The sequence below is a fragment of the Punica granatum genome, chromosome 4, assembly GCF_007655135.1.
Source record: "Punica granatum isolate Tunisia-2019 chromosome 4, ASM765513v2, whole genome shotgun sequence".
Taxonomy (NCBI): domain Eukaryota; kingdom Viridiplantae; phylum Streptophyta; class Magnoliopsida; order Myrtales; family Lythraceae; genus Punica; species Punica granatum.
The window spans coordinates 1,494,466-1,516,223 of NC_045130.1; the positions used below are offsets into that span (position 1 = coordinate 1,494,466).

The 21,758-nt window shown below is 39.6% G+C and overlaps 5 protein-coding genes across 7 annotated transcripts; 1 reads left to right on the forward strand and 4 right to left on the reverse strand.

Annotated features, from left to right (window-relative positions):
* The first annotated feature begins 1,297 nt into the window (after positions 1–1,297).
* On the forward strand, positions 1,298–4,467 carry LOC116203731 (beta-amylase 3, chloroplastic). The gene is made up of 4 exons (XM_031535621.1): positions 1,298–1,812; positions 2,255–2,465; positions 3,120–3,230; positions 3,431–4,467. Exons 1-4 carry the CDS (start codon positions 1,298–1,300, stop codon positions 4,220–4,222), a joined length of 1,629 nt encoding a protein of 542 aa, XP_031391481.1. The 3' UTR covers positions 4,223–4,467.
* Positions 4,468–4,926: 459 nt separating this feature from the next.
* Positions 4,927–5,580, reverse strand: LOC116203738. The gene is made up of 2 exons (XM_031535630.1): positions 5,347–5,580; positions 4,927–5,244 (listed from the first exon to the last, which is right to left on the reverse strand). The coding sequence occupies exons 1-2, from the start codon at positions 5,412–5,414 to the stop codon at positions 5,136–5,138; spliced, it is 177 nt and encodes a 58-aa protein (XP_031391490.1). The 5' UTR covers positions 5,415–5,580; the 3' UTR covers positions 4,927–5,135.
* A 579-nt stretch (positions 5,581–6,159) lies between these two features.
* On the reverse strand, positions 6,160–9,077 carry LOC116203733 (probable serine/threonine-protein kinase PBL19). The gene is made up of 5 exons (XM_031535623.1): positions 8,777–9,077; positions 8,310–8,677; positions 7,425–7,685; positions 7,199–7,321; positions 6,160–6,943 (listed from the first exon to the last, which is right to left on the reverse strand). Exons 2-5 carry the CDS (start codon positions 8,667–8,669, stop codon positions 6,494–6,496), a joined length of 1,194 nt encoding a protein of 397 aa, XP_031391483.1. The 5' UTR covers positions 8,670–8,677; positions 8,777–9,077; the 3' UTR covers positions 6,160–6,493.
* A 3,042-nt stretch (positions 9,078–12,119) lies between these two features.
* Positions 12,120–14,222, reverse strand: LOC116203734 (coiled-coil domain-containing protein 97). The gene is made up of 3 exons (XM_031535624.1): positions 13,905–14,222; positions 12,896–13,473; positions 12,120–12,561 (listed from the first exon to the last, which is right to left on the reverse strand). Exons 1-3 carry the CDS (start codon positions 14,113–14,115, stop codon positions 12,340–12,342), a joined length of 1,011 nt encoding a protein of 336 aa, XP_031391484.1. The 5' UTR covers positions 14,116–14,222; the 3' UTR covers positions 12,120–12,339.
* A 422-nt stretch (positions 14,223–14,644) lies between these two features.
* Positions 14,645–17,426, reverse strand: LOC116203735 (calcineurin B-like protein 1). Of its 3 annotated transcripts, none has more exons than XM_031535626.1 (9): positions 17,285–17,426; positions 16,441–16,574; positions 16,182–16,264; positions 15,988–16,047; positions 15,767–15,875; positions 15,573–15,625; positions 15,397–15,477; positions 15,127–15,239; positions 14,645–15,014 (listed from the first exon to the last, which is right to left on the reverse strand). In XM_031535626.1, exons 2-9 carry the CDS (start codon positions 16,517–16,519, stop codon positions 14,951–14,953), a joined length of 642 nt encoding a protein of 213 aa, XP_031391486.1. In that variant the 5' UTR covers positions 16,520–16,574; positions 17,285–17,426; the 3' UTR covers positions 14,645–14,950. The 3 variants fall into 3 exon arrangements, with proteins under 3 accessions (XP_031391486.1, XP_031391485.1, XP_031391487.1); XM_031535625.1 differs by having other exon boundaries at positions 16,441–16,608; positions 17,285–17,425; XM_031535627.1 differs by having other exon boundaries at positions 16,441–16,569; positions 17,285–17,424.
* Between the last annotated feature and the right edge of the window lie 4,332 nt (positions 17,427–21,758).

The window sequence follows — 21,758 nt, forward strand, 5'->3', positions numbered from 1 at the left end:
GTGTCCTTCTTATCTTAATCAAACCAAAACCAAGAAAGTTTCTCCAAAAAAACCCCACGATTTTTCCGTCCACAATAATGCACTGCCACAACGAAGAAGAAAAATGGGAGCAATAGACCAAACAGAAAACAACTCATGCCCTTCAGACGTTTGTTTGATCTATAGAAAAGCAAAACCACCCGTTTTATTATCACAGAGAACAGATATGTCTCGATAATTTGGGCAACGCGAAAAAATACTGAACTTACAACATATGCCCAACTTGCAACAACTGACAGAAGTTTCGGGCAAAAAAAAAAAACAAACACTTAACAGAGTTCTGAAGTTTCTTGCCCTTTTCTTTTCAGTTCTGAGGATTTACAGTGCGACTAATGAGACTGGAATTTACATATGTTTTGGCCGCTAAGAAGATTCAAATAATTATAACTTTTATATTAATTTGGTCTTATATCTTTTTGCGTAATATCAATAACTTTGCATTCAGGCAGTATTACTGCCCCTGACCACAACTAATCTGTAGATTCTTTACATCAATAGGTTTCACCTCCACTAAGTTCACTCAAGCTTCAACCTAGATATAGATAGATTCCCAAGTTCGTGTAAATGAGCAAGAAGAATTACTTTTCGTCACAATCGTTCCACTGGGTTCTGCCAACTTAGTCACTCCTAATGATAAACAGCAAAATGGGAAATCTGGGTGACAATTATAGAAATTCAATAAGATTTAATTGGGAGGCCTTTACCTCAGCTTGTTTCATTCCAATTTTCTGAAAATCGAGCTGTTTACAGAGAGCAAGAGGGAGCGAAACGAAAAACCAGTGGGTATCCCGTTATGCTTGATTTGTTGCTAGGTTCTCAGGAGTACATGCATGTAAATCTGAAGCTAAAGAAGGTAATATGGTTGTTTAGACTGCATAAGTAACTTGACACGGTTTAATTCCCTGACCATGTGGACTCTTCACACAGTTCGTCTAGGGGCAAAAAGTTGACCGGCAAAAAAAAAAAAAATATCTTCCAGCAGACTTATCTTTGCTGCCTAAGCAAGATAAGATTTGAGAAATGGCATATTAAAAACACTTAGAATGAGTGATTTAAGGAAAACGACCTCTTCGGATCAACAGGTGAAGCTGACTGGGTTTCTTGGTTTTCTTTTCCTTTTCTTTCCCCACTTTTTCACTTTTTATGCGTTCAAAGAAAGCCCACCAAACCTGTCCCTTTCAAATGGCCCGAAGAAAACCTCTAAAAAGTATATAAATAAACACGCATTCTTCATCCATTCTCCTCACCAAAAGAAAAGATGGCTTTAACTCTGCGCTCTTCTACTTCTTTTATCAATCCTAAAGATACCACCAAGTCCTTCAAAACCCCCGATGACTTCCCGTGCACCCTCAGCTTCTCGAACCTGAAGCCCTCCTCCCGCCTCCGAGCAAGTGCAAAGGTCTCATCCCGTGAGGCCCAAGCCCAGGCTCAAACAAAGGGGGAGAAACTGCATGCACTTTCCACCCCACATGGGACCGATAAGAACAACATGAAGGTCCCGGTATTTGTGATGCTGCCCCTTGACACAGTGACTATGGCCGGGAACCTGAACAAGCCGAGGGCCATGAATGCAAGTTTGATGGCCCTCAAGAGTGCAGGTGTGGAGGGGGTCATGGTGGACGCGTGGTGGGGTCTTGTGGAGAAGGATGGCCCCATGAAATACAACTGGGAAGGGTATGCCGAGCTCATCCAAATGGTGGCTCGGCATGGCTTGAAGCTCCAGGTGGTTATGTCTTTTCATCAGTGTGGTGGCAATGTTGGAGATTCTTGCAGGTAAATACTAATAACATCATTCAAAGAATGTTTTGTGTCTCTTCCATATGTTTTTAAAATAGAATTTTTAGAAAAATCAGTTATTAATATTCAATAAAGATATTGGTGTGCTTCAGATTCATTATTGTCCTCAGTTTGTTGCCTTTTGATAATTGCCCGCCTCATTATTACATTGATGTTAGACTTGATGACATTCAATTAGGTTGTCTATACTTAAATGATGAGTAACATTTTTATTCAATTAGATTGCATACATTAAAAATGACTTCCAAGACCCATTAAAGAGAGAAATTTTCCTTGTACATTCTTTGCTTATTCATTTAACTGGTGGTAGTAGAAGCATGATCAGGAATTGTACAATGACTAGTCAAGTTTATATTATTCATGAGAGAAAGGAGAAGAAAGATAAGTGAGTTAACCTGGGCAATCTTGATTTTCATAGTATCCCGCTACCTCCATGGGTGCTGGAAGAGATCAGCAAGAACCCGGACCTTGTTTACACAGATAGGTCAGGCCGAAGGAATCCTGAGTACATCTCCTTGGGCTGCGATGCATTGCCAGTGCTCCGAGGAAGAACCCCACTTCAGGTCTACAAAGATTACATGAGAAGCTTCAGGGACAGATTTGCTGATTATCTGGGAACTGTAGTCGTGGTAAATACCGACAAAATCTCATTAGTACACCTGATTTTGTATCAGTACACCCATATATCTCATAAGGTAGCATTGCAGCACTTTCATGATGGATCTTTGTCAATCAAAGCTAACAGAAAAAGGTCACTGTTCCACGACATGTACATGATTTACTTTGTAGATTTTGAGTGCACAAGCATTTATGAAGTGGATTTGGAGCATAAATCGCTCGAGCCCGTTCAACAGAATCAGAAACATGAATTACATCTGTCTACCCACTTCGATTGACTGCATTTGTTATATAGCAGTGAATTAATCATGACCAGAAGAGCCGCAGGCCAATAAATGGATAAAAAATCAAAACTATTCTTACTGAGTCACTGGTCCCGTGGATCATGGAGCAGATCTAAGGAATAAGGATAAAGATGTGTCTAATTAAGGAAGAAACAAAAATGAAAAGCAAACATGTAATGGGATGGTCTATATCGAAGCACCATGCTATTAGCGTCTTCACTTATCCACGTGGTGGTCCACCTGCACTTAGAAGCATGCTGAAAATATCTTTATGAAAAAAGCGAGCAGGAAGACCTTTCATTTTCCAAACTGATTCTAATTCTAATTCAAGTTCACCAAAAGCATAGTGGAAACAGAACTGATGTTCAAATTATACTGCAGGAAATCCAAGTGGGCATGGGTCCGTGTGGGGAACTGAGATATCCAGCCTATCCTGAAAGCAATGGAACCTGGAAATTTCCTGGAATAGGGGAGTTCCAATGCTATGATAAGGTAAAACTGTTGAGCTATAACTATACAGTTTCAAGTCAATTGGCCCCACCAGTCGGACCAGATCATAAGTTGACATGCCCACTGTGCTATTATTTAATTATTAGTTGCCTTCTTATATCAATCAGGGATCAAAATCAAAACTATAGTTCTGTTTTCGAATTCTTCCATGGCTTTTAATAACAATAATGTTCTTCAAACAGTACATGAGGGCTTCACTGCAAGCATCAGCAGAGGCAATTGGGCAGAAGGACTGGGGAAGATCTGGACCCCATGACTCGGGCCACTACAATCAGTTTCCCGAGGACACAGGATTTTTCAGAAGAGATGGAACTTGGAACACTGAATATGGAAAATTCTTCCTAGAATGGTACTCCTCAAAGCTATTGGAGCATGGAGACAGAATCCTTGCTGCAGCAAGTGGGATATTCCAAGGGACAGGAGCAAAACTGTCGGGAAAGGTGGCTGGTATTCACTGGCATTATAGAACGAGATCCCACGCAGCCGAACTGACGGCTGGGTACTATAACACCAGAAACCGGGACGGCTATGCACCGATTGCACGGATGATGGGACAATACGGGCTTGTACTGAACTTTACATGTATGGAAATGAAGGACAGTGAGCAGCCTGAGCATGCGTGTTGCTCTCCAGAAGGGTTAGTTCGGCAAGTGAAGATGGCAGCCCGAGCTGCTGGAACAGAACTCGCCGGGGAGAACGCATTAGAGAGATACGATGCAAGAGCATTTGCTCAAGTCTTGGCGACGAGTAGATCGGAATCCGGCAATGGACTAAGCGCATTCACATATTTGAGGATGAATAAAAGATTGTTCGAAGGTGATAATTGGCGCAATTTGGTGGAGTTTGTCAAGAGCATGTCCGAGGGAGGCCGAAACCCCCATATTTCAGAGCTGGACTCTGGCAGGACCGACCTCTATGTTGGATTTATCAGAGAGAAAGCTGTGTCAAAAGTGAAGGAGGCGGCCCTCGTCTAGAAAGCAAATGGCTGCATGATTATTGTACAATAGTTCACATGTATACATATCATATTTTGTGTATGTATATATATATATATATATATATATATTACTAGAGAGAAAAACATACTGCATATACACCAAGAAGTTTTAGGCACGTCATGCCTCTGAGAAACAGAAACACTGTAAGTAACGAGACGTCATGTAATTCTCAAGGTCATCTGACCATAAACGAAAGAGGAATTAACATCAACTTGAGGTCACCCGTAGTCAATGGCATCTCTCATGTCCAATTTTATCCACTACCTCTCTAGTCTACTATTACCAAAACAATTATACTAAGCCACTTTTGTTTTCATTCTTTCCTTCTTCCAGACAACTCATGAACACAGGCAAAGATTATATAGATGGCATCAGAAAGGTGATAATACAATGAGATGAACACCACCCATGACCAGGACTGTCCTTTTCATTATAACATGTTGTCTGGGAGCCTAATTTGAATTTTAGAAATCATTGCTACTGAAAGAAAACAAGAACATGCAACTTGATGCAAGGAAAGCCTCTGCAAGTGACAGAACTGCGAGAACATAATTGTGCAATACGCTAATTTGCGAAAATCGTTCGCATTTTCTTAAATAATTATGCTCCACGTCTGAACTCTAAAATTTCAAAACCTGAATCGAGCGATATCAAACATACAGAATAGTAATAACGTAAAATATTGCAATTTGAATCACATTTTATAACCAAGCTCTCAATACTTATGTAATGACTCGATGATTCAGGACACTGCATATCACGAGGCAAAACCTATAGCTGAAATTGCGAAAACCATTAACAAAGTGAGGAATCCACAATGGTTTACATTAAAAAAACGTAGCAAACAACATTCTACCCTCGAGAGAGAGAGAGAGAGAGAAAGCTACATTCACGAATGAGGAGAGGAATCTCCACTGGTACCGCTACTCCGGCGCAGGTCTTCGATCAAGTCCCCAAGCTCCTTGCGAGCTGATTCTCTTCCAAACATGAAGCCGTACCTACAAAAGAAGTACTCAGCGAGAGGTTAGACCGAGAAATCCCAGCTCCGAGCTCGAACTTCGCAGCTACGTATATCTCCAGTTAGAAGGCGAAGAGCTTACCAGAAGGAGATAGCGGAGAAAGCTCCCGCAGCCGCGATTGTATGGAGCAGAGTGAAGGATTTCTCCATTTGCAACAGAAATTAGGGTTTATGTCAAGGGAAAAAACTGAAAGAAAGGGATTGAAATCTTCGGAATTTGCCGGGAAAATGAGGCCGGTGTCCGGTGAAGCTCAGTCCGATGCTGCCCTATTATAGCCATGAGGGAATTGACTGTTACTTCCTATTACTTGTAATAAAAAAATAATAATAAGAGAGAGAGGAGAAAAGGGAATGGCAAAAAAAAATGCTCTGATGGTGAAATGGAGGCTGATTAGTCCGATAAATGAAATAAAAATTTTAATAATATGGATACGAGTATTTCTCAATGAATATTTAATATGAAATCGCTCGATTATCATGTGAAATTTATATTAATATTTTTTTTCTTCTCAATTATTCTGTGTAAATTTCAAGTTTCTAAGAATAATTATGTCAATACGAGAGAGAAGAAAATTTTTTATTTCACTTTTCAAAAATGTCATCTATCATGTGTAGTTAAAAATATATTAAATTAAAGGGTGATGATATTGTAAATTATCTAAGTTCACTTCTTTCTACATAATGGCGCACACCTCGTTTTCCTTTTTATTTTTTATTTTTTCTTATCATTCTCTATAAAATTCCCGTATAACTCTATTATTCTTATCTCAATTTTGACTTAAAAAAAAAAACATAACTTATCAATTATTAGAGAAAAACCAATATTCCATGGCTATATTATAATGCCGATAGAAAAGTAAAATATAATAAATATATAAACCCCACGCATAGCACGCATAGGAACACTAATTTTAATTTATGTATAAATGGTACCTCAAATCATCTGTGAAACTGAAATAAATAAATAAATAAATAAAAAGAAGCTCTTTATTCTCAAAGTTCTTCTCTTCCAACTGCTATGTACAGACTGATTTGCAGACATCCCACTCCCACAGACCATGCACCTCCTAACAAATTCTCTTTAACAATTTAATCTCGGACTCGGACAAAATCAAATAATCACAGGCTCGGGAAATTCACAACTCTCGTACTTTAATCTGTTTCATCGATATGAATGCATCATAACCGATTCCGGCGACTTATCGGATTGCCCACTTCTTTTTGGGATCCTAGTAGCTAACAATTTTCTTTCCTGTACTTGGACTGCCTGTCTTACTTCTCGATGATGACCCAACATTCCCACTGCTGGAACTGCTGGCCCCTTCACTGTCCCTAATCGCGTCTTTCAAGACCGACACGATCTGACCCATTGTCGGTCTATCCTTCGGGTTCTTGTTCAGGCACATCTCCGCTAGCTTAGCGACTTTTCGAGCAGAGGCGAGAGGGTAATGATTCCTGAGTTTCGGGTCGATAATCATTGTGAACTTCCGGCTGTCGACTGGGAAACCTTTCACCCAGTCCAGGAGTTTTTGCTCATTCGCGGGTCTGTTTCTTTCCACCGCTCGCCTCCCCGTGAGAATTTCGTAGAGGACGACCCCGAAGGTCCATATATCACTGTGGATTGTGAGGTGGCCCGTCTCAACGTATTCTGGTGCGGCGTACCCATAAGTCCCGACAATCTGATACATCACACGAGCACCGAGTATTGTCAAAAGCAAGCAGCAAAATTGAACTGATTGTTTAAGATAACCTAAAATCTAAAGAAAGACTCTTGTCCAGACAGTCTTGGATAATGCAATTGTATGATCACTGCGAGTCCCGTGACGGTTAGGTTCACATCCGTAAACCATATAATAGAGAATGCAGATATACATATTTATGAAGCATATGAATTTCAAACTTGCGGAAATGTTCTGTTACAGTTAACAAATTACCCTTGTTGTGACGTGAGTATGATCGCCCGTTGGGCCTTCCCTCGCCAGCCCGAAATCAGACAGCTTTGCTTTAAAGTTCTCGTCCAAAAGCACATTGGACGATTTAAAATCTCGGAATATTATCTATGAATTGGCACAAAATGGAAAAGCAATGAGAGAATTGTAAAAAAAAATTCGAGTTTACCAGAACTGACGGGAGTGATCCTGCGATTTTTTTTTAGTTTACCTTGACTTCCATCCCGTCATGAAGGTAAGCCAATCCCTGTGCAGCTCCTAGAACGATCTCTAGCCTGGTTTTCCATGGCATGGGAGGCTGTGTTCTACTGAAGAGATGATCGTCTAAGCTCCGATTAGCCATGTACTCGTAAACCAAGAGGAGTTGGATCCCTCTCTCGCCCTCCATGGAGGAGTAGCCCAGGAGCTTCACGAGGTTGGGATGGCTTACAACGCCGAGGAACTGAACTTCCGACATCCATTCCTTATAGCCCTACAGGAAAGATAAGGCAACAACAGTAAGAACTCGCTCGAAATCAACTGCTGAAGTTAAGGCAAAATCAGGTGACGTAAGGTTACTCGGAAGACAAGAAAAGAAGAAGGGTCGGAATATTCATCGAGACCCTTCTGCTGATCCAGCTGTGCTGCTGCGACTAAATGTAGTAGTAAACAGCTTGACATTATGTTCAGATTCCTCAATCTTCCTGTTTTAAAACTATCATAGATCAAATGGTCCCTAAACAATACATTGTCGAGATATATCTTGTAAATCTCAGGCGTTACAATGAATCAGGCAACCGTCAACAATGGATGATCTTCTCATTAAACAATCCTGGGGGGTAATCACAGCGCATCATCCGAATGAGCATCGAACCACCCAGTTTCATGTTCTCTCCATAACATGATGTATTTTCCTTCTTTTTTAAGTGCAGAATGTATTTCCCTAAAATATCCTGATGGAATCCTAAAACATTGATACCTTAGAATATCCTAATACTAAAATCCTAAAGCATATGTACTGCTAATAAGTAATTACTAATTAAATTACCCAGAAACCATCAGATTAGACAATGCAACAAGACTCGACAGAGAAAGTGTGCGACTTTATCAATCATACCTGCAAGCTCTTGCTGTTGAGCTTCTTGATGGCGACGGTGAGAGGCTCGCCTTTGCCGCTAATGGGCTTCACAGTGCCTTTGTAGACGCTCCCGAAGCCGCCTTGCCCGATCTTCAGCATCCGGCTGAACCCGCAAGTGGCCTCCCGCAGCTCATCGTACGAGAAGACTCTGAGCATGTGCTCCTTCTCCTTGTACAGCTCCGGTATGCTCCTGGGGGTCGAAGGCTGCGAGCCCAGGGACTTCACCGTCCGGTCGGATGCCCCCGAGGTCCCAGGAAGGCCGTCCCGCCGATCAAGCTCCGGGGCCGACTCTGACTTCTGCTTCGACTTCGATCTCCCCTTGAAGGAGAAGCAGTTCATCGTCGCCACTATCAAGACAAAATTTGCGAAGCGTTTCAGGTTCAATCCTCAATATATATATATATATATAGAGAGAGAGAGAGAGAGAGAGAGAGACAAACACGCACACACACAGAGAAAGGATTTGACTGCAGGGTATGGTATGAACGATAGGAAGAGAGATGAGAAATGGGTTGGAGAGGAAGGAAGGAAGGGGAAAGTAATGAAAAGGGGGGGTTGGGGGGAAGATGGGAACGCCGTGTGGATTAATGGAGATGGGACTTTGGACCTGAGAAGAAAGACAGGACGGACAGAAGGGAGTGGTTTCCTCGTGATCGGGTGAGGAACAGGAAACGAAGATGATTTCTGATTTTTTTTTAAATTTTTTTTGATGATGTGTTTTGAGGGGGGGGAGGGAGGGATGGATTTGGAAGGAAGAAGACGATCGCCTCTTGGCTTGTTTGTTTTTGAGTCTTTGACTGAGGATTTCGTCTTTCAACCAGAAAGCAATGACCAAGAAAGGTAGACCTGTCAACATCTCACCTCCGTTGCTTGCTGTCATCTCCTCGTCTGTCTCCGTGTAACGCGTTTCCCGTCGGGAAATCTACACATATCAACATAGTCCCTGTACGAGGTGACGTCGCGCGCGACCTTCGATGAGGGCGTCAAAGGATTGTCGTTCACATTGAAAATATAGAAACAAAGATACGTAAATATACAGGATAACTGAATTCATCTTAATACGAGCTTATGAGTTTGAATATACTGGTGGACTAGATAGTCTTTCTTTTGAAAGAACAAAACAAAATACGTAAAAATCATCTTTTGTTCTGATAATACTTTGCTGGATGAGACTAATTTTAGTGGGGATTTAGCACAGTTTTTCGACCATAGGATGTTTCTCGTGAATTTAATGTCCACTCACGTGATGTCAGTACACAATTCATACGATAAGACTCTGGAAATTCAAATGATTCTTGAATTGGTTCTTTATGATTATTTGGTTGAATCGTGAGAACATGTATAAGGTTTGATTTCTTATATTAGATTAAGGGAAATCCGAGTGGGAATGGACCTAACCGGGAAGGGACGACGATGTGTGGGGACCAATGCGGGGAAAGCCCAGAAACAACCGAAGAAATTGTGAAGACCGCTATTTGAATATAATGGTCCCCAATCCCCTTCGTGGGTTGCCGGAAGGCGATTTGATATAATTCAAAAATAAAGGTAAATTGTATTAGTGGTCCAAAAGGGTTTACAAATATTTCAATATAGTATGAAAAGTTTTTTTTGCTATTTAATGATACAAAATGTTTCAAAATTGTTTCAGTATAGTATAAACCGTCATCTCACCATTGACACCGTCAAACCGACACTGATGGTGCAAAATCGATTTTTATGGAACGTTACATGATGGTGCAAAATGTTTTGAAGTTGTAACTTAATAGTACAAAATGTTTTACGTAAGTTACATGATAGTGCAAAATTTACGAATCTTGTAAAGGACGACTTGACGGCGTTAATGGGGAAATGATGGTTTATACTATACTGAAACAATTTCGAAATATCTTGTATCATATTGAAACATTTATAAAACTTTTTGGATCACAAGTGCAATTTACTCCAAAAACAATCTCTCCCTCTCTCTGTTTTTTTTTTTTTCCTTTCATTTCTCAATCCAAAGGGAAGGATTCAAATCTAATCTCGCGTTTGGCCTTGAGCTCTATCCTACGCTGAATCACCCCTTCTGAGTTCCAAGTTAAATATATCCACCAATTCACCTATTTTTCATCAAGAGTCTCGAGCATTGGCGAGTCGAACTTGAAGAATCTTAAGCTGGGTTGAAGTTGGACGACTCATGGTATGGTGATGGAGAAGGCAGCGGATTGCCTAAGAGTTATAGTGTGGGGGGTTAAATTAGATTTGACCATTTTGAAGAGGCGAATTAAGACTCGCATCGAACCACATCGCATGGGTAAAAACTAAAAAGGATAAGGTAAGGAGTGAAAATTTACAAAGAAAGCAGAATAACCTTTTATTAGGCTTCGATTGATTGATTGATCCAGAATTGAAGCGAGTTAGGGGGATAAAAGCATTAGAATTTAGAAGACTTCCTCCGCTTCACGCAAAATTCCTCCTCTCATGATGAGGTCAACTTTGCACTTCCATTCCTGCGGACGAAGAATAAATTTTTTTTTTTGTTTTTTAAAAAAACAAATTAAACCTGCCATTTCTGAGGTCTTTTCTTTTACTTTTACAAAATTATTAAAATCTTTTTACGAGTGCATCCCCCTGAAATTTATCATCCAATCATGACCATTTCTCGGATTCGTAAATCCAATGCACCATCGTATTATTTACTGCAATCGTACCTGCAGTTCACCGTCTCACCATCGATTGACAAAATAAAGATGCCAGCTATACTGACCGAGTTTACCTTTTTCCTGTACCGTATGGAGAACGCCAAACACTAATGGACCCCATAAATCCATTCGAACCGTTCAGTGCAATGTCTAGGAACACAAATCGACCCTTGTCAACCTGCCTACCAGATCCCCACTTGCATTGATATGTCGCGTGGACCGACCAAGACGACTAGGATAGCTGAGTCTCGATCACGGCCCCGGTAACGATGTTTCCTCTTTGGAAAGGCCTTTCCCATGTCATTAAGTAACAAAATCATCAGTTCACAAATTCACTCGATCTACACTCCTAGAAAAGTCTCCTTGCCATGCCAAGTAAAACAACGGAAAAGAATTAAACGAATTGACCTTATAATAAGAATTTATTCCCACGGAATTGCAATTTTTGGTGAGCGTAAACTACAATTAGGCTCGAACAACTTAAGACAAGAGTTTGGTTGAACCGAAGGACATTCTTCCCCCCCCCCCCCCCCCCCACCCCCCCAAAAAAAAAAAGACACAATACCTTGTTCCGTGCTGCGCGCTTCCTCTCATGGCACGTGTCGTGATCTTTTTAATCATGCACGTGTCACGACCTCGGATAACGAGACCGGAATTCGAGGACAGAAATGTAATTTGGAAAATTTTCAACAAACCGGCTCTCCTTAATGGTAAGCCAAAGAAATGAAAGTCAAACTAGAACACCAGGAAATATGCAATGGTGTTTTTGCCTTTCCAGGAACGAAGTCATCAATGCAACATAACAACATAGCAAAAGTCAAAATTCAAATTAAATTTGGTGGGGGTTGAAATTTAATTTTCAACTGATCCCAAAATGCCAAACAAGGAGGAGTTGTATTGTACTGCAATCAATAGCCCTTTGTTTTTTCATCAACTCTTTGCTTCCTCCAGTAAACAATTTAAAGTTGACTTCCCCCCCCTGTGACCCTCGGACTGTCTTCTACTCCTTTCAATATCTTTACCCTTTGACATGTTACAAATGCAACTGCTGGGAATTTCTTTAGAGGAGATGGCAATAATTTCCGAAAATTGGGTGAAGTCAGTCAAATTTTCCCATTAAATCAGATAGATTAGATCGACACGATTATGGCACCATCAATATGAACTACAAGCGTTGCCAGAGAGTTCAGGATTCGAACTGGATTTGCGACAAGCAGAATATGTAATCATGCATCGCATAATACACACCTACAGAGACCGATAAAGAGGATGAAGAGCTACCGGGGAATGTCGAGTCAATAGACAAAACAGGCAAAATGCAAGGTTCCTCAGTCCTCGGCAAAATACTTCTCCTCTGCATCATGGCTGGCCTCACGAAGCCAATGATCATCGAGGGTCTCATCATCGTCTATCTTTGAATAATCCAAGTGCTCGTGATCTTCACCTGTCAGAAACTTCTGCTGCATAATATATACAAACTGGTCCATTTGGTCTTGCATCTCCAAATCAGATAAAGCCGTGCTCGGACCCTCATTTCCCCTAGAAGTCGACTGCAATCAACATACAACCGTAATCATGTTAAAAGTGCATGGAAGTAAGATAATCCGCCACATCAAAAAACAACCCCATAAAGCAATCCAGAAAATAGGCTCTCAGGTCCTAAGCCTGGTTATCTTACACGAATATAACCCCATGCTATAGTATAATTGATCCAATCTGATATAAGCAAGCTCAGCATTTAGAAGAAATCAATACTAGCTACGACGTCAGCCACTTGGGAACTGCTAAGACACAACATCAAGGAGGCAATAACAACCCATATCACATAGAATTTCGGTCTAACAATGAAAAGTTTCTAGACCATCATCAACACTCGGAACTAACCTCAACATGAGAAGATCCATTCATCTTCATGGCTTGTTCGCCTTTCTCTGCTTCCATATTCTTCTGTTCTTCCTCTTCCTCTTCCTCCTCCTCCTCCTCCTCCTCCTCCTCCTCCTCCTCCTCCTCCTCCTCCTCTTCCTCTTCCATATCCTCCTGTTCTTGCCTCCTCTCGTTTCCAACCCAGTCTCTCTCAGCAACACCCAGCCTCTGTTGCTCCCTGCGTATCTCTGATACCAAAAAGGCTTCTTCAGACCTCCTAATCAATGTTTCTGACCACTTCTCCCCAGGCCTTGCCATGCTCCTGCTGCTCGGGTCCTGAAATTTCCCCACATACTCGTGATGCAAGTAAGGCTCCCTCTCCCTCATAGCATCCTCCGAGAAGTATTGCCCATCATGCATCAGCTTGTTAAGATAAGCCCGCCTCCGATTCTTGACAGTTATCGAACGCGAACGTAGTTCAGCTGAAGTCGGGCTCTTTATGCTCCTGAGGTGATTCAAATGCCAGTTGATTTCATAGTCATCCTTGAGCCCATCAAATTCCTGAAGCTCCCCATTCGTCAACTGCGACCCATACCTCTCTGAGTCAAGTACACGATGATTGATTTAGCTATCTAAGCTTAACGGTCCCTTACAGTTCAAGAAACAAACATTGATGACACATCATTACAGCAGGTGTAGTTAAGTAACCAAGAACATCAACATCAACATATCATTGTATCTATTGAATTAAGCATCTTCTCAGAAGAAAAACATCACGATTGATCACGAGCAGCCTAATTTGGAGCAAGTCATCCCGTCCAATGCTGAATATATTTTTCTTAGATGTTAGAACAAATGTTGATGCCAATCGAACCACTCCACCATAATGAAGTCCTACCTAGTACGTACAAATCAATCAACTACTGGGTTCTGTGATAATCCAAACGATCACAAGCAATAGGCCAATCCAGAGAGAGATAGAACGACAGTAGAATTAAAACCATACAAGTGGAGGGGGCAGAGAGAATACCTAGGAAGACGGCGACGTCGCGGGAGAGGAGGTCGAGAAAGATGGATTTCCGCTGGGAGGGGTCCGAGGCGGAGGAATGAAGAGCCCGAGGGAAGTAGAGGTTCTCCAAGGAAGATAGCCTCTCTGCGATGTTCTCCTTGGTCTCGCTCGTCAGCTCCCTCCGGCCGCCGGCGCCACCACTCGTCTCCGCCGCCTCTGCCATCGCTGACATCACGCACCCTCTCTCCCTCAACTGTGTGTGAAATATGTCAGGTGTTTCTGGCGCTGCCGCCGGAATAAAAGCTCAGTCCCGTTCCTCCAAATCCAAGTCGGTGTCCGTTCCAAATTCTAGATCAGTCCCTATTCTTTTTATGTATTTTTCATTTTGACACCCCGTGTTATCCTTCTTGTTACATTACTCAACCAGAAAATCTTAATAATATTTTTTTAGGTGACATTTGGTATGAGAAGGTATATGGATTCCTAAGAGAGTTGATTTAAATTTCTTAAACCCACAATATTTTCATATTTAATTGGACCATACTCGAACGGCGGGGGCAAGAATGTAAATTGCCAACTTGATGGGAATATGCATTATTAATAATTCAATTACTGAAATCCACCAAATGCCTTATTAGTTATTTCGTTTTTCCAGATAAACTTGCAAATATATTCTTTATCGAAAATATTTGCATTTAAAAAGTGATCGATTATAACACATGAACTGTTGAATCCACGGCAGAACAAAAAAAACATCAACGTTCGCGAATTCCCAACTCTATATTTCTGTAAAATGAATTTCATAAGTTGAAGAAAAGGGATCCAGAGTATCAAACTACCATTGCATAACACCAGCGCGAGGAATGACCAGATGATCGGCCTGAGCAATAATGCTTTACAATTGCGAAATCCTCTGCACATATGCTCATTTCCTACAAGCTAAATCAATTGAAGCACAGCCCAGTTCAAAGCTTTTACAATCTGTTCCAAATCAATCATGGTATATTATGCATACCGATTGCACGAGTATCCTATGGCTAAACACTAGTAAATAATAGACAAATCTATCAGGTAGCAATCTCATCGACCTCGGAGTTGAAAACAAAACTCGGGAATGTAGTTGTTATATCCCTGCAATCCAGAAAAGTCGGAGATATCAGATGATACTCGTTGGTACCTTTTTACCAGGACAAAGAAAACCAGAATAATCTGGTTGAGCATGAATAGAATATTCAGTCATCACCTCAAGTAGGGGAGGGTCATGATTTTTAACAGTGATGGGTTTCTAGAAACAAAGTTCTGCCATTCAGACCGGTCTATCTTTCCGTCCTGATTCACGTCAGCATCCATGAAAGTCTGCAAGCATATATTCGGAACTCAGGCAACCAGTTGGAATAAACCTACACCAACTAAGCTAATAAACAAAATCACGGGTGAACTATTGCTTGAAAAAAAAAAAAGTTCCATGGGAATGATGCATCAAACCTTCGATGAGAAATGAAGTGAGACTCACCTTATCAAGTATTATCTCAATAGTTTCATCAGCCAATTTCATCTCAGATTCGCAAAGAAGTGCAATCAGCATTTGCTTGACCTGCAAAAACTGGCATGATAAGATGCCTGCAGAAATGGAAAACTTAAAATTGTATGCTGCCATATTTAAGCATTTGTGAGAACTGCCAGCTTTACCTCTTGGCGCTCAATAAATCCAGTACCATCTAAATCATATAGCTTAAAGGAAACTGCAAAATCAAAGAGTAAATTCAAGTCAGATTAATTATAGTAAAACATTAATGTGCTTCAAAGCACTTGGAGCATGAGGAGGATTAATTCAAGAATACCATATCAACTCACAGTCAGTTGCTTAGAAAAATAAAACTTACAATCAATTTTGTCTTCCTGAGGAGCATTAGGGTGGAAAACATTGAGAGATCGGACAAAATCACCAAAGTCAATGAATCCCTTTTGTTTAACATCGAAAAGATCAAAGATCTGCGAAGCAAGAAAGTTCAATGTCAGGCATGTGTAAATCATTCCCTACAAGAGAAAATTGACATAAAAACACACAAAATGAATGATTATACAGGAGGAAGATGTAGATTACCCTATTCGCGAAAAGATTTTCTTTCTTTCTGTTCTTGAATAGAGCCAATTGAAACTCTTCCTGCATATACATAACATCAATCTTGATTAACAAGATATCTAAACAGCCAGGCACCGATCCAATGCCTCAGCCATCCAGCCCAATCAGAGAAACCTAACACATGACTCTGCAAGCCTTGTTGATGAGTATATTACCTTATTGATCAACCCATCATCAATGACAGAACTGCTGATGCTCTTGTAAAGCTCAAAGAGGGCTTCGACTTCACTAACACTGACTGGAAATCACAAGATCAAAGAGTCTTAATATCGCTTGGATTATTGCATAAATAAATTCAGTACACCCTGCTACAGGGAACAGAGATTGGCAGAAAGAATACAGCTCGGAAAGATATATCATATATCAAAAGTGTCAATAGGCTAGCAAAAGAAAGGAACTGGGAGAGCAGCTTACAAGCTGTCTCTGAAGCAAGGGTTACAGGATCCTCGTATCCAGGGAACTGTCTTCTTTGAGTGGACGAGAAGCAGCCCATTTACTGAAGGAGGAGAGGGAGCAGCGCACCACTAAAACCGGCGCCTTAGGCTTTACTACAATGTATCACCAAAACCATCTCATCTTAACCTTGAAAACCAAGAGAACCAAACCCAAGCACCAACACGATAGATATCAGTAACCGACAAACCGTATCAACTTCACCTAGTTCGGAAGTAATCAAAACTCTCCACACATATCAATGCAACAATATTTCCAAGCCAATCAAAATCTAAGAATGCAAAACCCAACCCAGGAGAAGTCATCTCCTACGGTCACCGTCCGCGGATAATTTTCACTCCATGAATAACAAAAGGAAGCTCGGGATTCCTGACGATGCGTGGATTAACCCCTCAACTATTGCTTAAGGAATGAGGAGAAGAATGCACAAATCTGTCAATTGCACGCATAAAGGGAAGCAAATTCTATCAACACTGCCACAGAAACAGCTATTGCGGCAATCGAAGAACACTCATCGCATTGCTGGAAGAGTTGAAGTCAACAGTTTTTCTGCCAGCTACTACTCTTCCGTCCTCTGTTATCTATTCCTCAATCCTCATTCATCATTTTCTTAACAACCAACGAGGTCGCAGGGACAGAGAACCATTAAAAATATAAAATAAAACAAGAAGCACGGATCAGACAGAACCGAGGTAACCAATTTCGACAATACACGGACAATTCAACCGCAGAAGCACCAGGACGCCCGGGAAAACGAAAGAGGATCATATGAGCATGGATCGAGCAAACTTGAAATCACACTCACCGATCAAAGCCGTTTGGCTGGGAAGACGAGAGCCAACCGCCCGACTGTGACCGCTCGGACGTAGGGAAGATATTCTAGAGAGAGAGAGAGAGAGAGAGAGAGAGCAGTGTGGGGGGTATTGATAGAGCAGCTGCCTTTGGGCTCTGGGGGCTTCTGCTCTGAGACGTCCGACTGAAAAGGTTACGATAAAAGCCGCGTACGCTCCGTGAGAGAGAGAGAGAGAGAGAGAGAGAGGGGCAGGCTTTGCGATGGCGGGATCCGACGAAGGAGGTTGAATATATCCGACGGAGCAGAATCGTCCGTGAAAGCTTTGGAGCTGATTTGTCCGAAAAGAGAAAGTGAGAGAGGGTAAGCTGGCCACTGTAATAAATATTCAATGAATAATACTCGTCAATTTTGGCGAAGAAAATCAATGAGGACGATGGAAGTCTGCGCTGTCCAGCCAGGAAGGCGCCACGTGCCAATTGCCAATCCGGAGGGCTATTAGTCTCACACTTTTTATTTATTACTTTTTCCTTTCTAACGGTGCGTTTGAATTTAGATTTAAACTAATTTTAATTTTGATTGTGAAAAATGACAAATGAGTTTGAATTATAAATTGATTTGAGAAACGTATGTTTTTGTTGTGTAGTGTGTTGAGTTAAAGTTAAAATTTTTAACTTGAGAAATGTGTATTTTTATTGTGTAGTGTGTTGAGTTAAAGTGAAAGTTAAAATCAAAATGATTTTAACTCTTAATCCAAACAGGTCCTAAGAATTTACATAAAAAGGAAATAGAGCGCGATGTTACGTTATCGCATACGAAATCAAGAAATTTCAAATTTAGATCATTCTGAAACTTATTTGTTTATGATTTTGTTCAAATATCAAGACCTATAAATGAGCTTAGTGTACCGAGAAATCTTTTATTTCCGACAGTCTCGCTACAGATCGCTTCCTCAGCGATGCAACCAATGAAATCCAACGGGAACATGCATGCAATGTATCAAATTCGCATTATGAAATTATTATATTGCTTGAGTAGTTGACCTATGCCATATGCTTAGAAATTACAACTATGCTCGAGCGGTCTCGCCCATGTGCGCAGCACTGATTGAATTGGAAAGAGAAGAAAGGGAGGGAGGAAAGGAATAAATTCGCATCGTTGATTCTGTGGGTGGGAAGGGGAGATGGAATATTCTCGGAATGATTTCGATGAGCCGATCAAAGGGCCGCCACTGCCATTGTTGTTTGGTTCTTTTCGGGCAACGTTCGACTGGCCAAGTACGTCTTTTCTGGAAAAGTCGTGGTTAAGTAATAATATGAGTTTAATTTTGATTTTAATTGAATTGTAATAATTGTATTATTAAATTATAATAAAAAATATATAAAATAATAATAAATAGTTGAGAAAACGTAATGATTTCGTAGTTAAATTTTTAAAAAAGTAATGAATAATTTAGAGAAAATAATGATTACTCTAGAAAAAGTAATGATTATGTTATTAAATTGTAGAAAAAATATTAAATAATTGAAAGAAAGTAATAATTGTATAATTAAATTTTAAAAAAAGTAATGAATAATTGAGAGTAAATAATAATTAATTGGTATAAGGTAATGATTATATTGTTGAATTGTGAAAAAGTAATGAATAGTTAAATAAAAATAACGATTGTGTTGTTGAATTAAAGATCAGTATAGTTAGGTGAAGTAGAGTTAAAATTAAAGTTAAAATCGATTTGTGAAACCAAATAAGACAGCATGTTAGGAGAAAAGCACACCTGCTAGGAAAAATGATAACTTTAATAATTAATATTTAAAAATTACGAGAGCAATATATCTCGTAAATTTTTTTTTTATAATAAAAAATTATCTCTCTTTTCGCATATTCAAGTTTTTTGTACTGTTTTTGTTCCATGAAAGCTACGGCTACAGCACCATTCCAAAATTCAAACGAAAAAACTTTTTTTCCACGCCTGACACAAACAACATAGGTTAAGTTCAACTCGATAGAACGCGTGTACGTCCGTCTCGCAAATAGCTCTCGAGGTCATGAACTTAAATTTTCCATTCGCTCAATTAGTCATTGGCGGCTAGTTCATCGCCGGCATGTATGAATGCATATGGACTCGCATGTACTCATAGACTCGCCATGGCGGATGTCTTCGTTTAGCTTTGAACCGAAACCTCGATCCATCGTATCTCGCACTCTAAACTCCTAATCGACCTGCATTTGACAGTTGAGTGCCGACGTAAGGATAACCAGAAGTCAGGCTCGTGGTGGAAGTTGTGCAATTTTATTATGTTCATGCATTATTATGAATTATCAATATTATCCTTATAAAGTCAAAGTTTGACATGCATGTCCAAGTTTCAAAATGGGCGAATTGCCTGATTTATCTATCCCCCTGTTATAAGGAGAACATCTTCTATGGCGTCACCGGATCGTTATATTTCCTAACTTAACCTGTTTTTATCGATATATATATATATAATATCCCAATTTAATAGTTACCAAATAAATAGAACAAATTCATCACCATACAGATACAGTTTTTTTTTTTCTTGGAAAAATAATGAGTAAGCTGTGAATTATATTTTAAAACAGACTAGTGTAGGTTTGGAAATACAGGGACGATTAAATATATTTTAGACCATACTATTGTAGTCTTATTTCATAAATTCAAATAAAATTTATCGTCAACTTAATAGATAAAATGATGACACCGACGAATGTCGAATTTTTCTTGCCGCAATCACTTCAAATCGGCCTCAAAATGCTCCTCAACCGGCAACAACAAACAGGACGAGACAGGAACAGTTAAAGATCAAAGGAGGACCAGACACATTTTAAGCACCTTGGGGACACAATAATTTTATTTTAATTATTTGTGTTCAAAAGTTGACATCATAAGCTCAAAGCATGAAAGCAATAATTATTTCATTTCATTTTTTTAATCTTTCAGCACATTATCTTGTCTTCTCCTCTCTTTTTTCCTAATCTCTCCTCTTTTCACACTTCTTTACTAATTTCTCGACACTTTACGTGTTAGGCGTGGCAATTGCCAATTACTTCGGTTGAATTATTCTCCGAGGTCGGCTGGCTCCAATATATTATATCTGGGATCATCGATTAATCGGCACGTGTATTACTAGCTTATATGGTCGATTTTCGATGTCCTGCATGAATGACAACTAAAACTATTGGATAAATCTCATTTAATATTATCAACTTGTTCAGGCAATTCGACGGTTATTTCATTTAAGTAATGTCTCTGGATCGACTCCATAAAATAGATGCTAGGAGAGTTTTACTTTTTCGTGGGTCGACAAAACTCGACTGAATTAGTGAAGACTCAATTGAGCTTCCGAATATTATGATTCACATCGAACTAATCTCATCTAATATTTAATAAGCCAATCGCCACAAATATATCAATCTTCTATTTAAATAAAGTTTATCTGAAGTTGGTGTTCCTCTGGAAAATATATTAAAAAAAATGGAACAAAAAAAGAAGAAGAAGAACATATAAGAAGATTGATAATAAAAAAGTTACAACGAACATAACAATAAATATATAAAAATTCAGTTGATCACAGTGACATCTCTTCTCGTTTGATGCTTTGAGTTCTAGTATATTTAATAATTTTCTAAGTCTATTTGCTTTTGATTGTTATAGCTATTGTATATAAGTTGATTGTCATGTGCATTTGAATTTGTTACTATCAATCTTTTTCTTCTTTTGTTTTTGTTTTTTGTTTTATTTGAAATTTTTTTACTACCAAATTTTTTTCCCAATTTTCCGGATTTTACTATATGGAAAAAAGGAGGAAGTCAAGCTCTTATTTGGTGAAAAGGGACGTGAGTTTAGCGATGGGGATTTATTTGGTAAGAAGAGATTTGAATTTAGGAGTTTATGTGGGAAGAGGATTAAGGTATATGTTAGACATTAAAAGATCAAATTATTTTATTATATCAATGAGATATAGTTTAATATTGGTAATTAATGATCACTTATCCTATGCCCTTAAAAAATGTAATTCAAAGACTTTCTTCTGTCAATGGCAAAAAAAAAAAAATCCCGTATGTTAATGGAGAAAACTAACCTTGGGAGACCCCATAGTAATTCAAACCATTTCGAGCTGAATTATTTAGTCCCGTTGACTTTCGGATATCAAGATGTGCACTAAGAAAAAGAAAAAGAATAAGAAAAACTTCTGTCGAGGAAATAACAAATTTCTTTTCTCTTGTACAAAACCGTGGCCATGGGCCAAACTTTATAGTTGGGCCAATGGACAACTTCATATGTTTTTCTTCCCTTTTAGACCCAGTGCTTTTTGGACCATGAATAAAGTTTTGGGTACCAACGGGGTCCAAATATTATTATTATTTTTTTTTTTTTTTGGGAAGAACTCTTAATTGACGATCTAACCATCTTTACGAGTTTAAGTTTAAGCTATCGAAAGCACTTCCTAAGAGTTGATGCCCTTTGGGC